Source organism: Elephantulus edwardii, unplaced genomic scaffold, assembly GCF_000299155.1.
Source record: "Elephantulus edwardii isolate Elephantulus edwardi_28Jun2011 unplaced genomic scaffold, EleEdw1.0 scaffold00006, whole genome shotgun sequence".
NCBI lineage: Eukaryota > Metazoa > Chordata > Mammalia > Macroscelidea > Macroscelididae > Elephantulus > Elephantulus edwardii.
This window is the reverse complement of record NW_006399756.1, coordinates 8,710,928-8,731,794: the sequence shown is the minus strand read 5'-3', so window position 1 is coordinate 8,731,794 and position 20,867 is coordinate 8,710,928. Positions and strand designations below refer to the sequence as shown.

Sequence of the window (20,867 nt, the reverse complement as noted above, 5' to 3'; positions counted from 1 at the left end):
GTCTGAAAATTGCCCAGAGATGGGTCTGCAAACAGTGGATTGAGAAACAAAGCAGAGTGTAGCATTGCTTGTAGAGGGCATTGATTTAACCACTGTCATTTAGACAAAGATAAACCTTGAAAATATGGGGGGAAATGTTTAATAACTTCCTGTGCTTTATATGGTGCCAGCTTCTCAAGGGCGAGTGGATGACCAGCACCACGTGCCCCATGCAGGGAGGAAGCTGTGGCTGAGTGTGTGAGGAAAGCAGCTGCTTCAGTCTCCTCTTCCACAGTGACACCTTCTGTGCAAAGCATCTAATTTGTCTTTCTTTCTCACAGCTTCCCCCGGTGCAAGCACAGCCAAACCAGGTGAGCTCTGATGCCAGCTCTGGCGTGTCTCTTTCTCCTTGCTCTGTTCGACAGCCCCCAACTAGTACCTGCAGGAGGGGAAAGTGGAACTACTGTGTATTTTTATTGCCTCCCTTAATGGCTTGACTCTATGAAAGGTGTCCTGATGAGCTCCCAACATATCAGTCCTCTTTTCTGGTTTGTGGGAATAAAGCTGACTCAACCCCAACTCCAGTTATTAAGTTAAGCTGACCTTGAACTTTCAGAAGTAGAAAGATAGGCTGTTCTTACACCTTTTATGCTTGGAAGCCTTTCATGGCACCAAAGTTAAATGTTAGAGGAATATATCTATTTATCTATCTGTATAAATATCGTGTGTGTGTGTGTATATTTATATATATACATACACATACATATATAATCTCACATATATATAATCTTATATCTCTCACGTATATATATCTCATATATATAATCTCACAACAACATATATCTCTCATGTATATATAAATCTCACATATACATATACACATACACATACACATACACACACACATATTTTGTTGTTGTTGTTAAGTGCGTCAAGTCGTAGATGGATGACTCATAGTGACCCTATGAATGAAAGGCCAGAGCACTGTTCATAGAGTTTCTGGAGGCAAGCCATTTCAGAAGTGGATGCCGCTCCTACTTCCAGGCTTGGTTTAATCACAGACCTCCACCAAACACTGTCCATCGTGGGTAACCATTATCACATTTGGCACATCAGTGTTACAGTGTTTAGCATCACAACAACCATGAGTTACCTCTGTACAGCAATGCACAGACCAGTGCTATACCACCTAGAAGAATGTTTGACAGAAAAACAATTTGAACCAGGCCTGTGAGCAGCAGATTAAAATCACCCACCTTGGGCTTGGTAGCATAACTTTCTGTCTACTAGGCCAAGATAGCTCTCTCTATGTCGTCGTTGTTATTATTGTTAGGTGCCATCGAGTTGTAGATGACTCATAATGACCCTGTGAACAAAAGACCTGAGCACTGTTCATAGAGTTTCCAGAGGCAAGCCATTTCGGAAGTGGATGCCACTCCTGCTTTATATATACAATGTTGTCGTGTGCGGTTGAGTCAGAACCGACCCATAGCTAAGCCTTGAGTGGGTTTTTAGAGACAATTAATGGCACAGGTGCAGATTGCCCGTCCTTCTGTGAAGCAGCTGATGGATTCAAACCATGTGCCTTTCAGGTTTGCAGTGCAGCTTCTTAGCACTAGGCCACCACTGTTGTCGTGTATTGTCAAGTTGAAACTGGCGCACAGTGGATCCTCTAGTAGGTTTGTAGAGACAGTAAATTGCACGAGAAGTGATTGTCCATCTTTCTCTCACAGCATCTGGTGGATTTGAAGCTCTTGCTTTTGGTTTTGCAGTGCAATTTCTTTCCGCTAGGCCACCAAAGCTATGCATGTGTGTACATGTGTATATATCTATACGTGTGTGTATAATTCCAAGTGCCACACAGAGTCTAAATTATTCTTTCACCATTGAACAATTTATCAACAAAGAACTGTCATTTCTTTTGATAGATTCAGCCCCTCATTGCTATAGCCCTAGACTTCCAGGACCATGATTGCTTCTTATGGACAGCTGCCAGGCATTGTTTTTTCTTCCTGTCAGTGGTTTTTCTCTAGATCTGTCTTAAGTCATGCACGACTGAAGGTTTGTAGACCCTGTGGTGGCCCAGTGTCATTCTTTTTTTCTTCTTTCTTGCTTTTATTAATTTTAATGAAAGTTTACAGAAACTTAGGGTTTCCAGTCATTCACTGTTGCACTTTTCTCCCTGCCCACCCTCCCCCCATTCACTCATCTCCTTGAAAAATAAAAGAAAAACTCTTTCATTGTTATGCAATTCCTATCCCCAAGCCCGCTGCACTGTGCAGCCTTCATTCTGGACTCCTGTCATGACAATTCTTTTTTAACCCATTTTTCCCTCTGTAGGTTGGTGGTACACCACGACTCCTGACCATAGTAAGTATCATTTCATTTTGTCCCATTGTTGTAAATCAACATTCTCATCGACAGCCCGAGTCAATTTCCCATGTTTTGGGTTAAGTCCTCTCCCCAGACCACTCCCAACATGGGGAGTCCCTTTTACCCACCAGACCTCAATTGTACTGTACAGAGAACCAGTTATGACACTTTCGTTCACTAGTATTTGGAAGCCAGCTCAAACACTCCTAAGCTATAAGAGAATTCATTGAATTCTAAAACTAGCATGCAGTGTGGGTGTGGGTTTCAATACAGTTAGTCAAAAGACCCACAGCTCCCTGTCCTTACGTTTGTCTCCTCTCTTTCTAATGCGTGTAGGCTTTTTTATCAGCACTTGCTTTCTGCATGGTAGGGGAAAGGCACAAATTAGATTGTTAAATGAAGTAGGTATGATGACCACCCCATGGCCCTGAGTTCATGAAGTCCAGAGAGCAAACCTTTTTGCTCTATGACTTGCAGCAGCTCACAGGTTAACAAGGGGCACGATCCCATGGAGACTGGTGGATGCGGTGTGGTCCAGGGTGAGGTCCAGAGCTGGTGTGCAGCTCTCTTTGTGGGTGCCTAAAACCACCATTTGTCTCTGATCCTCTAGGTCATGGTCAATGTTTAGAATGCACAGATACACTGCAGCTGGTGATTACTCTTGTCCTCTACTGCTGTAGCCCCTGGTGTTCACTGGGATCATGTTTTACTTGAGTTTTAGGAGAATTTTGAGTCTCCCTAAAGTGATGTGAGAGATTGCCCAGGGGATTAGGAGCCTACAGAGCCAGCCCGGCTCAGTAGGATGGGTCCGTGAGCAAGGTGAGCCAGCTGGTATGGGACATCTAAGCACCAAGTGCCAGGCCCGCACTGTGTGGGCCTAGGGCTCTGTCCCTGGAGGAGCCCTGTTGTCGGGGCTCAGGTTCAACTCAGTGGCCCCTGGGGCCCAGGTTGATAGATACCCTCTATCCTGCAAGCTTGGCTCCCAGATTGATTTCCTACATATGTAGGGATTAAGCACACACATATGCCTAACTCAACTCAAATCCAAGAGCTTTATTTATATCTCTTCAAAACAGCATGGTGTTGGCCAGGTTTCAGTCTATACCCACACTGGTGAAAACATTAACCTGAGAGTCACTGTATTTGATCACTGGGAAAATCCTGGGACTTGTTTTGACCTCAGGATCTCTCTGATCAAGAACATTCATGATCTCTTTTCTGGTACGATTGAGTTTGGCCCTGAGGCTGGTGAATGGAGGATAACGGTATTAGGGCCACAGTGAAATTATGGACCCAGGATTCTGGTTTTGTGCTGGCAGGAGGAACAAAAAAGATGCCTCTATTGGGAAATAAAGCCACTCGATTGGAATATTGTGAGAACTCAGATTTAAATTGTCATAACTGACACACTTTACTAGGACGTTGACGTTTCCAGACCTCGGGCACATCTAGATTTGGGTGTTCTAGGAGAACAACCCTGACCAAAAGCAGGCAGGGTAAGAAAACCAATAAGCAATTCAAACAAAAATTCTAAACCTGGTTGGAATCTGTCTCGCTCCTGGCCTAGGAGGACTTTCACCAATAAGCTCCTGAGAGTTAGAGACCTTTCTTGACCAGTGGAGGAAACATGACCAATGAGGGCCAGAGTCCCAAAGTGGGCCTCAGGGCTGAGTTGTCCCTGACTTAGCTGGCTCTGTTCCATGACCGCTTCCTACTACGTGTGAATGAATTTTTCTGTTTCTTTCCCTGCTGTAGATACTTGGCCCAGCACACATACAACAAGTCAATATCGCTACCTACTGTCCTTGAAGCTCCCACATGTAGAACATTCGTGATTTGAATCTGAATCATGAGGCCTTGTACTGACAGTGACATGTATGGGGGCAGAGAAATCATTCCTAATAAGTCACTAGACCTTCTCTAGGAAGGTCCACACTTTGTCCTGTGAGTTGATGAAGTAGCTAGATGAAACTTGAAGACTCAGGTCCTAGTTCTTTGTGGAATTACAGTATTGTCTGTCTCCTTGGGTATTTTCAGATGTTCAATGCCACCTCAGTGGTCCATAAAATCTATGTGAGTCTTGCTCCATTGGGCTCTCAGGTACCTTAGGAAGAGAAAGACTAATGAGATTTCTAAGCAAATCTGATTGAGTCTGTATCTCTTAGGCCACCTTACTTTCCCAGAGCCCAGGCATGGCTCAGAACTTTCACTTGAAGTTTATAAATGAGTAAGAAATTCTTGTACCTTTTCCTAGCTTTAGAACCTGGTTCTGGTCTGAGACTAGTGAATGGAGGTGACCGGTGTCAAGGCCGAGTGGAGGTTCTGTACCAAGGCTCCTGGGGCACCGTGTGTGATGACAGCTGGGACACCAACGATGCCAACGTGGTCTGCAGGCAGCTTGGCTGTGGCTGGGCTGTGTCAGCTCCAGGAAATGCCAGGTTCGGCCAGGGCTCAGGACAGATCCTCTTGGACGATGTGCGCTGCGCAGGACACGAGTCCTTCCTGTGGAGCTGTCCCCACAACGGCTGGCTCTCCCACAACTGTGCACACTTTGAGGACGCCAGCGTCGTCTGCTCAGGTGAGCCTTCAATGTATTGTGATCTATACATTTCTCAAGTAGACAAAATTCTTATTTCTTTTAAAAATGTTTTCATTTGGGGGAAACTAAGAAATGAGGGGATATATAATGTACACTGCATTGAAACAGATGAGGAATGGCACTGCTTAAAAGGAATATATGATTAGGTATTATTTGCATGACAACAGTCCAGAATAAGAACTGAATAGTAAAGTGTACTGTGGGGGCAGGGGGCTTGTACAACAATGAAACATTTTTTTTAGAGGAAAGCCAACTGGGAGGGAAGGGAGGAAGATGTGCAACAAAGAATGAATGGAAATCCAAATTCTCTTTTATAAACTTTCATTAAAATTTCAATTTAAAGAGTGAACTGGTGGGAGTAGGGAGAAAAATGCAACAATGAATGAATGGAAATCCAAAGTCTCTATAAACGTTCATTAAAATCAATTAGAAAAGAAAGAATTAAAAAATATTTTTTTCTAAAAAATATCAATTTAAGTATAAATAAATAATAGTTGAACATAATTTTTAAAAGTTAAAAGTTTTTATTAATTTTTTGTTTTAATGAAAGTTCACAAAGAGATTGACTTTCATCCATGTATTCCTATATTGTGAACATCTTAGTTAAAAGCTTTTCTAGAGCCTGTTTTGCCTAAATTTCATTGACTTTCTGCCAAGAATTGCAGTACTACTTGAAATCTTGGTGTTGGCACAGCCAATCACAGCAATGACCAACACTGAGAGAAGAAACCAGCTTTTCAATTGACTCAGACATTTTGCAAATGGCAAAATCAAGAATAAATTCCCCCTGCTATTTCTTAAAGAGTCAGAAGACAAAAATACGGAGAGAATGTCTCCTTCCCAGGAATCCAGAAATATTTTTCCAGACCTGAAGAGGGTCAAAGGAAGGGCTGTTGTTGTTGTTGTTAAGTGCTGTTAAGTTGTAGACAACTCATAGCGACCCTGTGAACAAAAGACCTGAACCCTTGTATATCTTTCTTCGTTTCTCCAAGTTCATAGGGTTCCCAGAGGCAAGCTACTTCGGAAGTGGATGCCACTCCTGATCCCAAGCTTGTTTTAATCAGGAGATGCCACTGTCCACCATGGGTAACCTCACTGGCACAGTGTTCAGCAACACAGCAACCACGAGTTACCTCTGTACAGCAAATGGACAGACGAGTGCTATATCAATTAGAAGAATGTTTGACTAAAAACAACTAAAACCAGGCCTGAGGGCTGCAGATTAAAATCACCCACCTTTGGCTTGGTAGCATTGTGTTAGAGTGGGGTTTCAAGTCCCCATATAAGGCACTGATTAGAAATAGATACAGCCATGGTGCTCAGCAGCAGGAGACCAAGTCCTGACTTGCAGCTGTAAACAAAGCCCATGGAGTGAAAAATTCACTTCCTCGTAAGGGATAGGACAGACAGTGTCAGTAACTGCTCTTAGATGAGCCCGAATCAGTGGCTTATTAAAATATGCAGGGTGGAGCACTGATGTGGCTCCGCTCCGCTACCTTCATTCCAGACCCAAGCGTAACCACCTGAAGGTTGGCAAGAATGCAGAGTATCTTCCTGGCCTTCATGTGGTGCCACCTTCTAAAGGGATTGTTGTTGTTGTTGTTATGTGTCGTCGAGTCGCTTGCAACTCATAGCGACCCTATGTACAACAGCCCTAAACTCTGCTCTGTCCTGTGCCAATCAATCTCATTGTCTCCAACACACTCATCCTGATTACCCCAGTCACCAAATCAATCCATTTTCTAGAGGGTCTTCCCCTCCCGCACTGTCCCTCCACCCTCCCAAGCATGATGTCCTTCTCCAAGGACTGGTCTCTCCTTACAACATGTCCAAAGTATGTCAGACGAAGCCTAAGAATCCTTGCCTCCAAGGAGCAAAGGGATAGTGGATGGCAAATGTCATATGCCCCATGCAAAGAAGTATTGGCTATGTGTGTAACCAACTTAGCTTGATAAATCTCTATTTCAGTGGTGACACTGTCTGTGCAAAACCTCTGACTTGTCTGTCTTTCTCACAGCTTCCCCCAATGCATCCACAAGTGTACCAGGTGAGTTTGCCATCCAACCTCAGACCTATCTCTTCTCCTTTTTACTTCCTTCAGCCCCTGTGAGTTCCTCCAGGCAGAGGCTATGAAGCCACTTCGCCTCCCTTCTACCTTCCTAGTGTTGGCTGGACTCAAGAGTTCCCCACGTGTCACTGCTCTTTAGTGGTTCGGTGGGAACAGAGCTCCCTGACCTCCGATACTGTTGCTGAGCTGAGCTTTCCTAGAGCTTCTGGTCACAGAAAGACCCTCCTTTTGGGGCTTCTTTGCTTGGAAGTCTTTTCAGGGCCAAAAGTTAAATGTGAGAGAGGCACAGAGACACACTGTTCTGCATAGTCAAAGTGATCACAGAGTCTGAGGAATCCTTTTATCAAAGAGGAGCATGCCCTTTTAAAAATTATAATTTCTTTTGGTGGTTTTAACAACCTCCTCGCTATATTCCTGGACTTCTGGGGCCATACTTGTTCCTTATTCCAAGATGTCCAGGGAGGTCACTTCCTCCACCAGTCTGAGTTTCCTCAAGCCCCACTGTCCATTAAGTGCCTGACTGAAGGTCTCTTAAGCCCTACAGTGACCACACGTTCTTCCCTTTCTAACCTATTTTCTTTGTTTCTCTACAGATTGGTGGTATACCACAACTCCTTATTATGGTAAGCATCATTTCTTTCTGGCCACGGGTTCTAGCTAAGCACTTACCAACCGGTCAGAATGAAATTCCTGTGCCCTCGCTCTGTACCTCATTAAAAGGGAAAGGTCCTTTTTTGCCGACAAAACTCAGCTGAACTGTACAGGGTATAGAAGACTGGTTGATGCTTTTGTGTGCTAGTGATTGGAGGTCAACTCAGACTCTGTTAAGCTATCAGAGAATTCACTCAGTCATAGAACTAAGATGAAGAGGACAGATTAGATAGAGCCCAGACACAGCTGGATCCAGAAACTCCAAGACTGTTCCCTCTGTTTCTCTTACTCCCCTCACTCGTGTGTGTAGGCTTTGTTGCCAGCTTACTTCCTGTGAGTGAGCAGAGAGTAGTTTTAAGTTCCTAGTCTTTGTCTTACTAGAATAGAGCTCATCTTTGCTCATACCAACCTCCCCCTCAGAGTCCTAGAAGGTTTCAGCTCTGCCTCCTTGGCAGTGAGTTCTTCCTTCTGAACAATCTTCCTGTGGTCCAATGGGCCCAGCTATGTCATCTGCCCTTTCTTCTTGTTCTTCAGGGAATCAGAGGAGTATTCAGCCCTGGGGGAACTTCACGAAATGTATATTTTGGTTGTTGTTTTAATACAAAGGACTATACCTGTTGCAATAAACAGCAGGTCCAAGGTATGAGAAACCCAGAAAGCAGTCGTGGCTGGAGTTCTGCTTTCTCTCCTAGTCCCGCGGCTTGTTGGTTGTCACGTCTTCCCTATGTCCATCACTATTTCCTTCCTTGTTCCTGAGGAGTTGGCTACCTTCCCCAGATAGCTGTTGTTGTTGTTTGTTTAATGCCGTCGAGTCGTAGATGACTCATAGTGACCCTATGAACGAACAGCCTGAGCGCTGTTCGTACATAGAGTTTCCAGAGGCAAGCCATTTTGGAAGTGGATGTCGCTCCTGCTTCCAGGCTTGATGTAGTCGGGAAGCTCCAGCCAACACTGTCCACTGTGGGTGCCCATTACCACAATTGCCACATCACTGTCACAGGCTTCAGCATCACAGCAACCGCGAGTTACCTCTCTACAGCAACGCACAGACCAGTGCTATACCACCTAGAAGAATGTTTGACAGGAAGACAATTTGAACCTGGCCGAGGGCCGCAGAGGACAATCACCCACCTTCGGCTTGGTAGCACAGCTTCTTTCCACTAGGCCAACGTAGCTCTCTCTTGGTCATTGTCATTGTTATTGTTGTTTAATGCCGTCGAGTCGTAGACGACTCATAGCGACCCTGTGAACGAACAGCCTGAGCACTGTTCGTACATAGGCTGAGTTAAATATGAATGCTCCATGGAGGAGCTCTGATGTGCCTTTATATCCAGTTTTCACGCTTTTGGGGGCGGGACGAGTCGCCAGTCATCCTCTCCCCAGTCCTGGGTTGGGATCAGGCGTGCGGTCTGAGAGTCAGGACCGGAGAAAATGCTTGCATTTTGAAACTCTCTGTCCGTTCGTGCTTTGGAATACCCTCACTGTTCTGGAAGTGTGTCTCCAAATTGAGCTTTTTCTTAAACCAAACCCAACATCAGGAATACCACACCCTCCAGGAAGAAATATCCGAATTAGCGGCTAGCCAGATAAGCATCTCCAGATTATCTCTGTGTCTGGAGGGTCAGGAGTTCTGGGGGGTCAGCACAGCTGCACTCATAGTTGTGTGGACCCTGCTCTTGACCACATGTCAGCAAATCTTTAAACAGGGAGGGGCAGGGCAGTCTTGTTTATGCCAGAGAACAAATTCCAAGGCGAATTTTGGATGAGGTAGATGTGATTAGCATGCCCATTTCCTGATTGTACAGATGTGATGCCCAGGAAACTGAGAAGCCAGTTGTTGGTGAATGATTTGGAGTAGCTCACTACGGCTGACATTGAGAAGAATGGGAATCCTGGAACACTTAATTATGTTCATACAAAACCTGTACCTAGACCAAAAAGCTGTTATTCGAGCAGAACAAGGGAATTGTACATGGTTTAAAATCAGGAAAGTTGTGTGTCAGGGTTGCAACTTTCTCCATACCTATTCAATCAATACACAGAGCAAAGCAGCTGAGAAGCTGGACACTGTGAAGAATGTGGCGTCAGGATTGGAGGAAGACTTACCAACATCCTGCATTATGTAAATAACTTACCTGCTGACAGTGAGGGGGACTTAAAACACTTGCTGTGGAAGATCAAAGACTAACTACAGTCTTCAATACAGTTGCATGTTAACATCAAGACCAAAATCCTCCTCACTGGACCAGTAAGCAACATCATGATAGATGAAGAGAAGACTGAAGTTGTCGATGAGTTCGTATAACTTGGATCTGCAATCAACCCCCTTGGTACCAGCAGCAAGGAGGCCAGGAGACGTATTGCACTGAGAAAGTCCACTGTCAGGGACTTCTCCAAATTACTGAGGAGCAATGATGCAAGTTTGAAGGCCAAGGTGCACCTGACTCAGACCATGGTCTTTCTAGTCACTCTGTGCACCTGAGAGTTCAAAAAGAAATAAAGATGAGAGAAGAATAATTGATGTTTTTGAGTTACTTTGTTGAAGAAGAGCACTGAATATCTCATGGACTGCCAAAATATTAGAAATGTCTTAGAAAAAGTGTAGCCAGAGTGCTCCTTGGAAGCAAGGATAGTGAAGCTTCATCCTCATACATTGGGCATGTTGCTAGGAGAGGCTATTTCTTGGAGAGGAGCATCATACTTAGAAAAGCAGAGGGTCAATAAAAAAGAGGAAGGCCCCCAACCCAATGGATTGACACAGTGACTGCAGTAATGGGTTCATCAGAGATGATGAAGATGGCACAGGAGAGGACAGAGTTCAGATCTGTTATTCATAAGATCACTATGAATCATATTCAACTCAATGGCACCTAATGATAACAACAACATAGACTAAAAGACAGAACACTGGGAAGACGGACTTATTTTAGGGAACTCTAACTTCCTCTAAATCGGAAACAAATACGGACTCATTGAACATCAAGGGCTTTAGAGATGGAGGGCAAGGATAAACACCAACACTCAACTATGAATGCTAATCATTGTCCAGGACCTACATGGCCAGTGACAACGAGAGGTCTCCGTGGAGGAAGATTCCACACCACATACATCCCTGGACTTGGTGCCAGCCTGAGGCTGCTGAATGGAAAGGACTAGTGTCAGGACCAGGGGGAAGTTCTGTTCTAATGTTCTTGGTGTTCAGTGTGTGATGGCAGCAGGGACAAAAGATACCCTCATAACACATTTCAGTTTGAATGTAATGGTAACTCGGAATTCAAATTAGCTTAGACTGTGAGGAAATTAGCTGACCAACCATTCCAGGTGGCCAGACTGTAGAAAGAGCGAAATTCTGTCACTCTAAGGATTGGCACCACGGCTTTGCATCTTTGCTCATGTCCCTCATTTACTTCTATAAACATTCACTAATAGGTCGCTGTTCCCTAAAAGGTAGGAAGGATGCTGTCTGCGGGCCCCAACCTGTCCCTGACCAGCTCAGTCTGTGGCACGGAAAGGAGTGAAGCACCTTCTTCAGATGTTCTTGAAACTCCTGAGGAGAAAAAAAACACAACTCCCAGGAAAACCGTGATGGATCTAGTCGAGTTTATGCCCCTTATTGCTGCCAGGGAATGGGTCAGCCTGTTTAGCTCTTCCTAAGTCACCTGATTACACTGTTGGTCCAAGAATGTGAAATTCTTTTGCCTCTTCTCTGTCTTCTTTAATGACTTAAAGTATGTAGCTTGTACGATTGAACTTTCAATACATTGGCTCTTTGGTCTGATTTGGTCGAATAAAGCATCATAACCCTTGATAGATAGGGTTACTTAGCAGAACCCATCTAGAGATTATGAGGGTACAAGGAGGTCTACTGTTGAGTCGTTTCTGCTGTAAAGAGCTATATATGAGAGAATAACAGACTTACCATTTCATAGCCATGGAAAAAGAGTAAGTGATGTTTTTAACAAATAACAAGCTATCGTTGTTGTTGATGATAATTGCCATTGAGTCGAGCACGTCTCATAGAGGACCTATGAACAAAAGGCCTGAAGCTTTTCTATAACTATTGTCACTTATCAAAGTTCATAGAGTTTACAGAGGTATGTTGTTTAGGAAGTGGATGCCTCTCCTGCTTCCAATCTGTTGTTAGAGAATGAGAATGGCAATTGCTTTCTCGGTATTGACCTGTTTTAGAATGGGAGTAGACATTCAGAAGCATGGTTTTCATTCATTTCAAGCTCTCCAGAAGAACCCTTTAGTTTCTAAAAACCACACCGTCTCTGCCCCCAGGTAAAGGTCTCTAGACCTAGCATTGACCCTATGTCCACTCTTCTAATCCTGCTCTGTTTTTTTTTTCTCCCCAGACTGGTGGGATACAACAACTCCATTTATTGGTAAGGATAATTTTATCCCATCCAAACTGTCAATTTCAACACTCTTGTCAGTAGGCTTTCATAAAATCCCTGGTTCCTGAGTTAGACCTCAACAGCTTCTACCTCAGCCATGGGAAGAAGCCTTTCGCCTACTCTTTCTGAACTGACCGCCAGGAAGAGGTTATGGGAAGATATCGGTCCCAGAGCTTTTGTTTCCTAGCATGAGCACCCACCTCAAACCCTCTTGGCATAAAGGAAATTCTTTGGTTCACGTAACTAATCAAAAGTCTTGACTCATTGGAAGAATGTTGACTCTCACATGAACCTCAAGAATTTCTCCACCAGGAGATTCAGGAGAGAATGAGCGTTTATGCTTCCTTTCTAGGATCAGATTCTTCATTGGCCCTGAGGCTGGTGAATGGAAGTAACCAATGTCAAGGGCGAGTGGAGGTCCTGTACCGAGGCTCCTGGGGCACCGTGTGTGATGACAGCTGGGACATCAATGATGCCAACGTGGTCTGCAGGCAACTTGGCTGTGGCTGGGCTGTGTCAGCTCCAGGAAATGCCAGGTTCGGCCAGGGCTCAGGACAGATTGTCCTGGATGATCTGCGCTGCTCAGGACACGAGTCCTTCCTGTGGAGCTGCCCCCACAACGGCTGGCTCTCCCACAACTGCGGACACTATGAGGACGCCGGCGTCGTCTGCTCAGGTGGGCTCTGTGACATTACCTTCTATTTTAGTGTGTGATTTTCTCCAAGAAAGGGTCCTTGTTGCGCTGGACCCCCTCACTCTGAGAGTTTCTGGAAAAGGAGAGGCTTCCTCAATATCTCCAAAGAGATTTGCCAGCGTACTTCCGATTCCTTGTGCCTCAAAGATAGCGTGCTATTTACAAACTGCGAGTCTGTGGCAACCCTGAAACATGCCGGTATATCACCGTTTTTCTATCAGCAAGTGTCCACCTGCTGTTCCTGTGTCACTTTGTGGTCATTGACACAGAATTTCACACTTTTTCTTTTCTTTTTTTTTTTCCTCTTTCTTTTTTCCAGTCTCTGAATTTTATTTATTTTTTTGGATTTCCATCCATTCATTGTTACACACTTTCCTCCCTCCCCTCCCACCCCCAGTTTGCATCTCTCTTTGATAAGTAAAAAAAAAAAAGAAAGAAAATCTTTCATTGTTGTACAATCTGCTCCCTCAGTCCACTGTGCCGGTTCATTCTGGACTCCTGTCAATTTCACACTTTTTCATAATGTTAAACATGCAGTGGCTCCAGTAGAGACAAATGCAAATTTTGTGTATATTGGAAAACCAGGTATTTTCTAGGACTTGCTTAATTTTTTTTTTTTGTACTGACCTGGAGCCGAACTGGCAGCGTTTCTGAGCCTGTGCTCGTCCTCTCTGCCTTCCTGAATGTTATGAACAAGTCACAGGGCCGTCCCTGTAAGCATCACGAGACAGGAAGAGCTGGCAAGGGCTTGAGCCACGTTTAGGTGGTAAGGACAGGCTCCCCAAATGCTCTCTTGTCGCTAGTCTCACCCCTAAAGTTCATGTCTGCCATGTGACTCTCCCAGAAGACTCAAGGGGAGCATTTCTAAGTGCCGTGGAGGGTGCGAGCACCCCGAGTTTCTCTTGCTCAGGATTCCAAGTTTGCCCTAAAGTGTACCCTGCACACTGACCCTGACTTTTTTCTCTGTCATTCTTTCTTTCAGGTTTAGAAACACCTCCTCCTCCCACACGTGAGTCATTTCTACCTAAACACTCCTTTTTTGAATCCCATCCTCTCGTGTTTCTAGAAGCAGGAAGAATAGGACACACTCCTCGTGGGTTGGAGGTGGGATTCTCCTATAAATCATAATGGCTGCCGTTGTTTCATGCTTTGTGTACCAGGCGCTTCTATAAGAGTTTACCTGTATTATTTAATTTAGTTCCTAGAAGAATCTGACAAAGCAAACGCTATGATTATCCTTCTTTGTCAGAGGTGGAAACTGAGGCGAAAGAAATGAAGAAAGGTGCTGAAGGTCATGGTGTTAAAAAGGCAGAGTGACCTTCTGCGGCGGGAACCCTGCTCCTGAGCCCACTTTGTCCTGTGTCTTTAAAGAGCAGAATCCCAGGAGATGCTCCAGATTCACTCGGTGCCAGCCACTCTCCCTGGCCATGGTGTACCCCGCACGCCTCTCTGTCTGAATAATGTCTGCTGGGTAGAACACGACGGCTTCTTTGTTGCTTTCTCGGCATTTTGCTGTGGATGCAAACATATTTCCTCTGAACGTGGTCCTGTACCATGAGGCAATCACTGTTCTATAGCCAGTGAGGGAAACAGAAAGATTGATCAAGGCCTCTGATGACTGACAGCTCAGAACCAGGCCTGCGCAGTGAGACTTGCTCATTGGAAAATTTAAACCACATTATGCCCTCAGTGTACTGGCTGAAAACCTGCAGACTTGCCCCAAAGAAATTGGCTTGTGCTGCCAGTCCGGTGCTTCTCAGAAGAGCGCCACAATGAAGCTGTCCCTGTCTTTCTCTACAGGACCTCCTTATAACATTGAGTACTTATACAATGCCAGCGGGACAATCCACAGTCCCTACTACCCTGGATTCTACCCCAACAATGCTACCTACATCTGGGAAATACAAGTGAATTATAACTTCCGCATCAACCTGGGCTTCAGAGATGTCCAGTAAGTAGTAGCCAGGTCACGTGGCGGAGGATGAGTCCAACGTCTGGCGTGAGGGGTTGGTGTTCCCTGGGCTGACTGCAAGGCACGCTCATGGTCCATTAACCTCCAAGACCTCTTGGAGTTGCTTTGATCCCGACTGTGCAGTATCAGACAATATTGGGAGAAATTCTGATTCAAAAACATCATTCAGAAGCTTCAAACTATCAAGAAAATCTTGGGGCATTGCTGTTGTTAAGTGCCATCAAATAATTTCCAGATCGTAGCAACCCCCTTGTCTTTTTCCTGTGGCGTTCTCACTCCCATTGCTGGGTTTAAGGTCACTGGCAATCCATCTCATTGAGGTCTTCCTCTCTATGGCTGACCCTCTACTCCACCCAGTCTGCTGCCCTTCTCCCGGGACTGTCCCCCCGACAACATGCCCAAAGCTAGGAGCAGTGGATTTCCATCTCGATGCGAGACCTTCAACTTGGTCCTCTTTCTCTCTAGGTTGGAGATGCACAGCAGTTGCAGTTATGATTACATTGAAATCTTTGATGGACCACTGAACAGGAGCAATTTACTGGGAAGGATTTGTAGTAACACCAGCCGAATATTCACATCTTCTTCCTACCGAATGACTGTTCTATTTCGGAGTGATGTCAGTTTCCAAAACACTGGATTTTCTGCTTGGTATAACTCCTTCCCCCAGGGTAAGCGCAAACCCCCAGGGTAAGTGCAAACCATGCCTCACTCAGGAGGCTCAGTGAGCCGAACAACCTCTCTTCTGCCTGCGTGGTGGTTCCTCCATGAAATCACAGAAGGTTTCAGGGATGCCTCATTGGTGCTCCTCCTATCACAACTGACCGCTGGACTCCAGAAGGGAGAAGGCGTTTAGCTGATGTGGAGAGTAGGAGACATGTCCTCCACCTCCCTGGGACAGTTCCTAGAGGTTAACTCCCTCCACGCTAGAGGGTGAGGGCGTCTGAGCTCTGTAATGCTAGAGTACCACCCAGCATCGCCATGGGGGATTCACTTTCCACACTCACGTGTTGTTGTTTGCCATCAAGTCAGCTCCAACTCACGGTGACACCATGAACGACATCCCAGCAGAAAGTAGTCTCTTGGCCCCATAGGATTTTCATTGGTTCATTCTCAAGAGTAACTCATCAGGTGTTTCTTCTGAGTGTGTTTTAATTGAAAACTTCATTGAGACCTGTTGAAATAGTGGTGGGAAAACTTTCAGCATCCTAACAGCATCCTAGTAGAACACGCTGACAGATGACGTTTATACGGTTTCATTTGATGATGATGGGAGGAGACCAGCCTGTGCGCTAGTGGGCCTTTAAGCTCCTCAGAGGTCGTGACCGTACCTTTTATGACCTATGTCTTTCAGATGCCCAACTGAGATTGGTCAATTCCAACTCCTCCAGCAGCACATGTGCTGGACGCGTGGAAGTTTACCACAGCGGGAGCTGGGGAACAGTTTGCGATGATTTCTGGGATTTCCGAGATGCTCAGGTGGTCTGCAGACAGCTGGGGTGCGGAAATGCAACAGCAGTCCTGGGAGGTGCCTATTTTGGCCCTGGCTTTGGCCCCATCACCCTGGACGACGTGGAGTGCTCAGGGACGGAATCAACACTCTGGCAATGCCAGAACAGAGGCTGGTTCAGCCATAACTGTGGGCACCACAAGGATGCTGCCGTCATCTGCTCAGGTACGTGAGCCATGATTCTAGGGGACACATTATCCCTTTCACTGGCACAAGATGAAAGCTTACGGCTGGCAGCTGTGGGTATCTTGGCTCAGTTCTGGGGTGCAGGCAGGAGCATGTCATCTTGTAGCAGGCCCCCTTGGTCTAGCTGCTCTAGCAGGTTATGCAGGGCCCACTTTGTCTATGGCCAGTTTTCGGGCCCAGGAACCAAGCTGGACACGTGCTTTTCTATCTCTCTTGTAAACCTTTAGATGTGATCAAACTTCTCCAAACAACACTGCCCTTTATTTTACGGAGTTGACAACAACGGTATTTGTTTCCAGTGGCAATTTGTTGTCAGGTGTCTTTGAGTCGAGTACCTTATGAACAAGAGATCTGAGCCCTGTCCTGTGCCATCCTCATCACATCTGACACACCTGAGCACATTGCTGCTGTCACTGTGTCAGTCCATCTGGTTGAAGTTCTTCCTCTCTTTCACCATCCCTCACCTTCCCAAGCTTGATGTCCTTCTCCAAGGAACAGCCTCTCCTAGCAAAATGCCCGAAGTGTGTGAGATGAAGCTTCATCTTTGCCTCCAAGGAGCACCCTGGCTGCAGGGAGGATTAAATGCCGTTAACCCTTAGGGCAGGTGGGAGTTGTTGAATAATGGTAGACACGATGGTGGCTAACGTGTCAGTTGTCACTAAGTCAGCCCTGATCCTTGATGACCTTGTATGTCACAGAGTGGAAGCCTGCCTGTCCTGTGTCATTGTCAGTGGTGTGGGCATGTTGGATGGGACAATCTGCTGTTGTACTCTGTGGGGGCTTTCACTGGTTGTTTTGGTGGTGGTGTTGATTGCCATCAAGTCAAGCACCACTCATAGTAACCCTATGAACAAAAGACCTGAAGCCTTTCTATAACTATTATTTCTCAAAGTTCATAGAGTTTCCAGAGGCATGTTGTTTAGAAAGTGGATGCCACTCCTACTTCCAAACCTGTCTTAAACTGGGAGCTCCACCAAACACTGTCCACCATGGGTAACCATTATGGCATTTGACACACCAGCAACACAAGGTTCAGCATCAAAGCAACGCCAGGTTACCTCAGTACAGCCTATTGACAGAAGAGTGCTGTACCACTTAGAAGAATGTTCCTCCAAAATATAATAACAACTGAATTTTAAATACAAAGGCCCTCCATGAAGTTGTGTTGACTCTAAACAAGAGGCTTAAATAAGAACAACCAATATGGTATGTTGTTATGTGCTGTTGAGTCACCTGTGACCTATAGCGACCCTGTGTAGAGCAGCTCTGAACCCTTCCCTGTCCTGAGCCAGTCTCACTAATTCCTACAAACCAACCTTCATCGTCCCAGAAACTTTATCAACCCTTCTCATCTGGGGTCTTCCTCTCTGTGCTGTCCGTCTACCCTTCCAAGCATGATGTCTTTCTCTGAGGACCAGTCCCTCCTAGCCACTTTGTGCCCAAATTATGTGAGACAGCTTCAAAATCCTAGCCTCCAAACAGAGACTTTGTTTCACCTTCTCCAAGTCAGACCTATTTGTTTTATTGGCGATCCATGATATGTTCAAGACTCTTCTCCAGCACCACAACTCAAAGACATCAATTCTTCTTCTGTCATCCTTACTCATTGTCCAATTTTCTGAAGCATAACAACTAATTGTAAAGACCATGGCCTGGATTAGGCGCACCTTTGTCTCTAGACTGACATCATTGCTCTTCAGGGAGAGGCCCTTGACAGCATATTTTCCCAGTGCAGTTTGTCTTTTGACTGGTGTTAAGAGTGTTGACTATGGATCTGAGCAAGCTGTAATTACTAACAACCTCAATCTCTTCTCCATCTATCATAGTGCTGCCTGTTGTCTAAGTGGTGAAAATCTTTGTCTTCCTGATGTTGAGCTTCAGTTCATATTGAAGACTACAGTCCTTGATCTGTTGCAGCAAGCACTTCAGGTCTTCTTCAGTTTCAGCAAACAAAGTTGTGTCATCTACTTATCATAGGTTGTTAATGAGTGTTCCTCCAATCTTGATGCCACATTCCTCCTCATAAAGCCCTGCTTCCTGAATGATCTGTTCTGCAAACAGATTGAAAAGGTACAGGGACAGGATGCATCCCTGACACACTCCTTTCCTGATTTTGAACCATTCAGTGTTTCCTTGCTATGTTCTGAGGACAGCTTCCTGGTCCAAGTATAGGTTTCCCATAAGTACAATCAAGTGTTCTGGGTTTCTTATTTTCCTTAAGGTTAGCCACAATTTGTTGTGATCCACACAGTTAAATGCCTTTGCATAGTCAATGAAACACAGATAGATATTCTTCTGGTACTCTCTGCTTTCTGCCAAGATCCATCTGAGAGTGGCAATAATGTCTCCCTAGTGCCATGACCTTTTCTAAACCCGTCTTGTATTTCTGGTGGTTCTGTCAATGTCCTGTTCGGGTCATTTTTAGATAATTTTCAAAAGGATTTTTCCAGTATGTGATATTGTCCGATAATTTCCACACTTTGTCAGATCATTTGGAATGGGAATAAATATGGATCTCTTCCGGTCAGTTGATAAAGTAGTTGTCCCCTAGATTTCTTGATACAACTTGGTGAGCACATCCAGGGCAGCATCTGTTTGTTGAAATATGTCAGTTGGTATACCATCAATTCCTGGGGCTTTATTTTTTTTGTCAAAATCCTTCAGAGCAGCCTGAACTTCCTCTTTCATCACCAATGCCTCTGGTTCATATGTTATTTCTTGAAATTCTTCTCTGTCAACCAATTCTTTTTGGTACAATGACTCTGTAAACTCCTTCCATCTTTTAATGCTTCCTGAATCATTCAATATTCTGATAGTAGCATCTTTAAGCATTGCAACTTGTGGCTTGAATTTATTCTTCAGTTCTTTCAGCTTAAGAAATGTTGAATGAGTTCAGCCCTTTAGATTTTCCAACTCCAGCTCCTTGCATATTTCACTATAATATTTTGCCTTGTCTTCTTCCCAAGCTTCCCTTTGAAATCTTCTATTCAGCTCCTTAAATTCTTGGTTTCTTCCTTTTGCTTTGGCTTCTTGCTCTAGTGCAATATTCAGAGCTAATTGTAGGGCCCGGGCTCTAGACCTTTCTTCCTAATTCATTTTATTCTGGAAACTTTACTGAAACTTGTCCACCATGGTATTTGAAAGACTGGGACACAGCAATGCCAGGACACACAGGAAAGTAAATGAAAAGATGACTGGCCAAATGTGGTGCCCATGTGCCCCAGATAATGAGAGCGTGGGGGAGCAGTGAGGGGAGACACACTTCAGCTTTCTCTTATGGGCAGTGGTTCCCAGGGACACGCTCAGTCCCCGGCCCATGTTGTGAGTCATGTGGGTGCGGTGTTACGTGGACAACTCCTGCCCACGCTCTTGTGACAGACTTTTCTTCTCTCTCTTTGCAGGGAGCCAGGGCACCACGCCACGTAAGTACCAGAACCTCTGTCTCAGCCCCCTCTTGGCTGTCACATCCCCTGAGTTCTGTGTCCCCATCTCAGACATACCTAGTTAGAATCTGAACGTTAACAAGATCCCCCAGGTGATTCTGCATCTTCCCCACCTCGCATGTAATGAAAGGAGCCCTGGCGTTGCAGTAATTTACATGGTGGCCAGCTCACCTAAAGGTCAATGGTTCAAATCCACCCACTGATCTGAGAGGGGTGGGTAGTCTCTGCCCATAAAGATGTACCGTTTTGAAATCCGATGGCGGTCGCATGTGTTGGAATTGACTCTGCTGCAGTGATTATCACAAGGCAGAATCCACAGCTGCTGTTTACATCACCAGTAAATTCAGCCCAGTAAATCCTGGCTCCTTCAGGGCTGGGTAACCAAGCTCTCCTCTCCCTTCTCTCCGTGAAAACCGCCCTGTAGAGGACAAGGAACATGACGAGGAGGTAGCTTCCCCCTCCTCTGGGATCATGCACCTCCCCAGCCTCTCCCCACCTGCATCTCAGAGGCCGTGGGAGGTCCTGGGCTAAACACTGCTCATGTCTGTGCCATCTCTGTCTTGGGAATTGTTAAAAGACGTTTCCCTCAGGTGACTGTACAACTCCTTTACCAACAATGTCATTTTATCCCAACAGAAAATTACTCCTGCGGGGGCTTCCTTTCCCAGTATTCAGGGCAGATTTCCAGCCCCCTCTACCCCGGGAACTATCCAAACGGTGCCAACTGTCTCTGGAACATTGAAGTCCAAAACAACTACCGCGTGACCATCATCTTCACGGATGTCCAGTAAGTGCTGGGACAAAGCGGGTGCCCTGGGTGACAGAGGTACTGGGAACAGGGCATGAACGGGACCTGGAACTTCACCAGGGGCTCGGTGGTGTCTTCTGTAGAAGTCGTGCTGGTAACTCAAGGGCTGAGCCTCTCCAGTGGTTCAGATCCACCGGGTCTACACCGACAGAGGGGGTCGTCTGGCATTAGACTCCACATACAGCAA

The 20,867-nt window shown here is 45.5% G+C and overlaps 1 protein-coding gene across 1 annotated transcript in view; it reads left to right on the top strand.

Annotated features, from left to right (window-relative positions):
• DMBT1 (deleted in malignant brain tumors 1) overlaps positions 1-20,867 on the top strand; it is an 86,831-nt gene that overhangs the window by 58,054 nt on the left and 7,910 nt on the right. Inside the window, 9 exon segments of the mRNA XM_006903735.1 lie at positions 4,093-4,134; positions 4,607-4,943; positions 7,483-7,498; positions 12,383-12,746; positions 14,565-14,715; positions 15,202-15,404; positions 16,088-16,412; positions 18,763-18,818; positions 20,509-20,659. Of these exon segments, the coding sequence (XP_006903797.1) occupies positions 4,093-4,134; positions 4,607-4,943; positions 7,483-7,498; positions 12,383-12,746; positions 14,565-14,715; positions 15,202-15,404; positions 16,088-16,412; positions 18,763-18,818; positions 20,509-20,659 (1,645 nt within the window).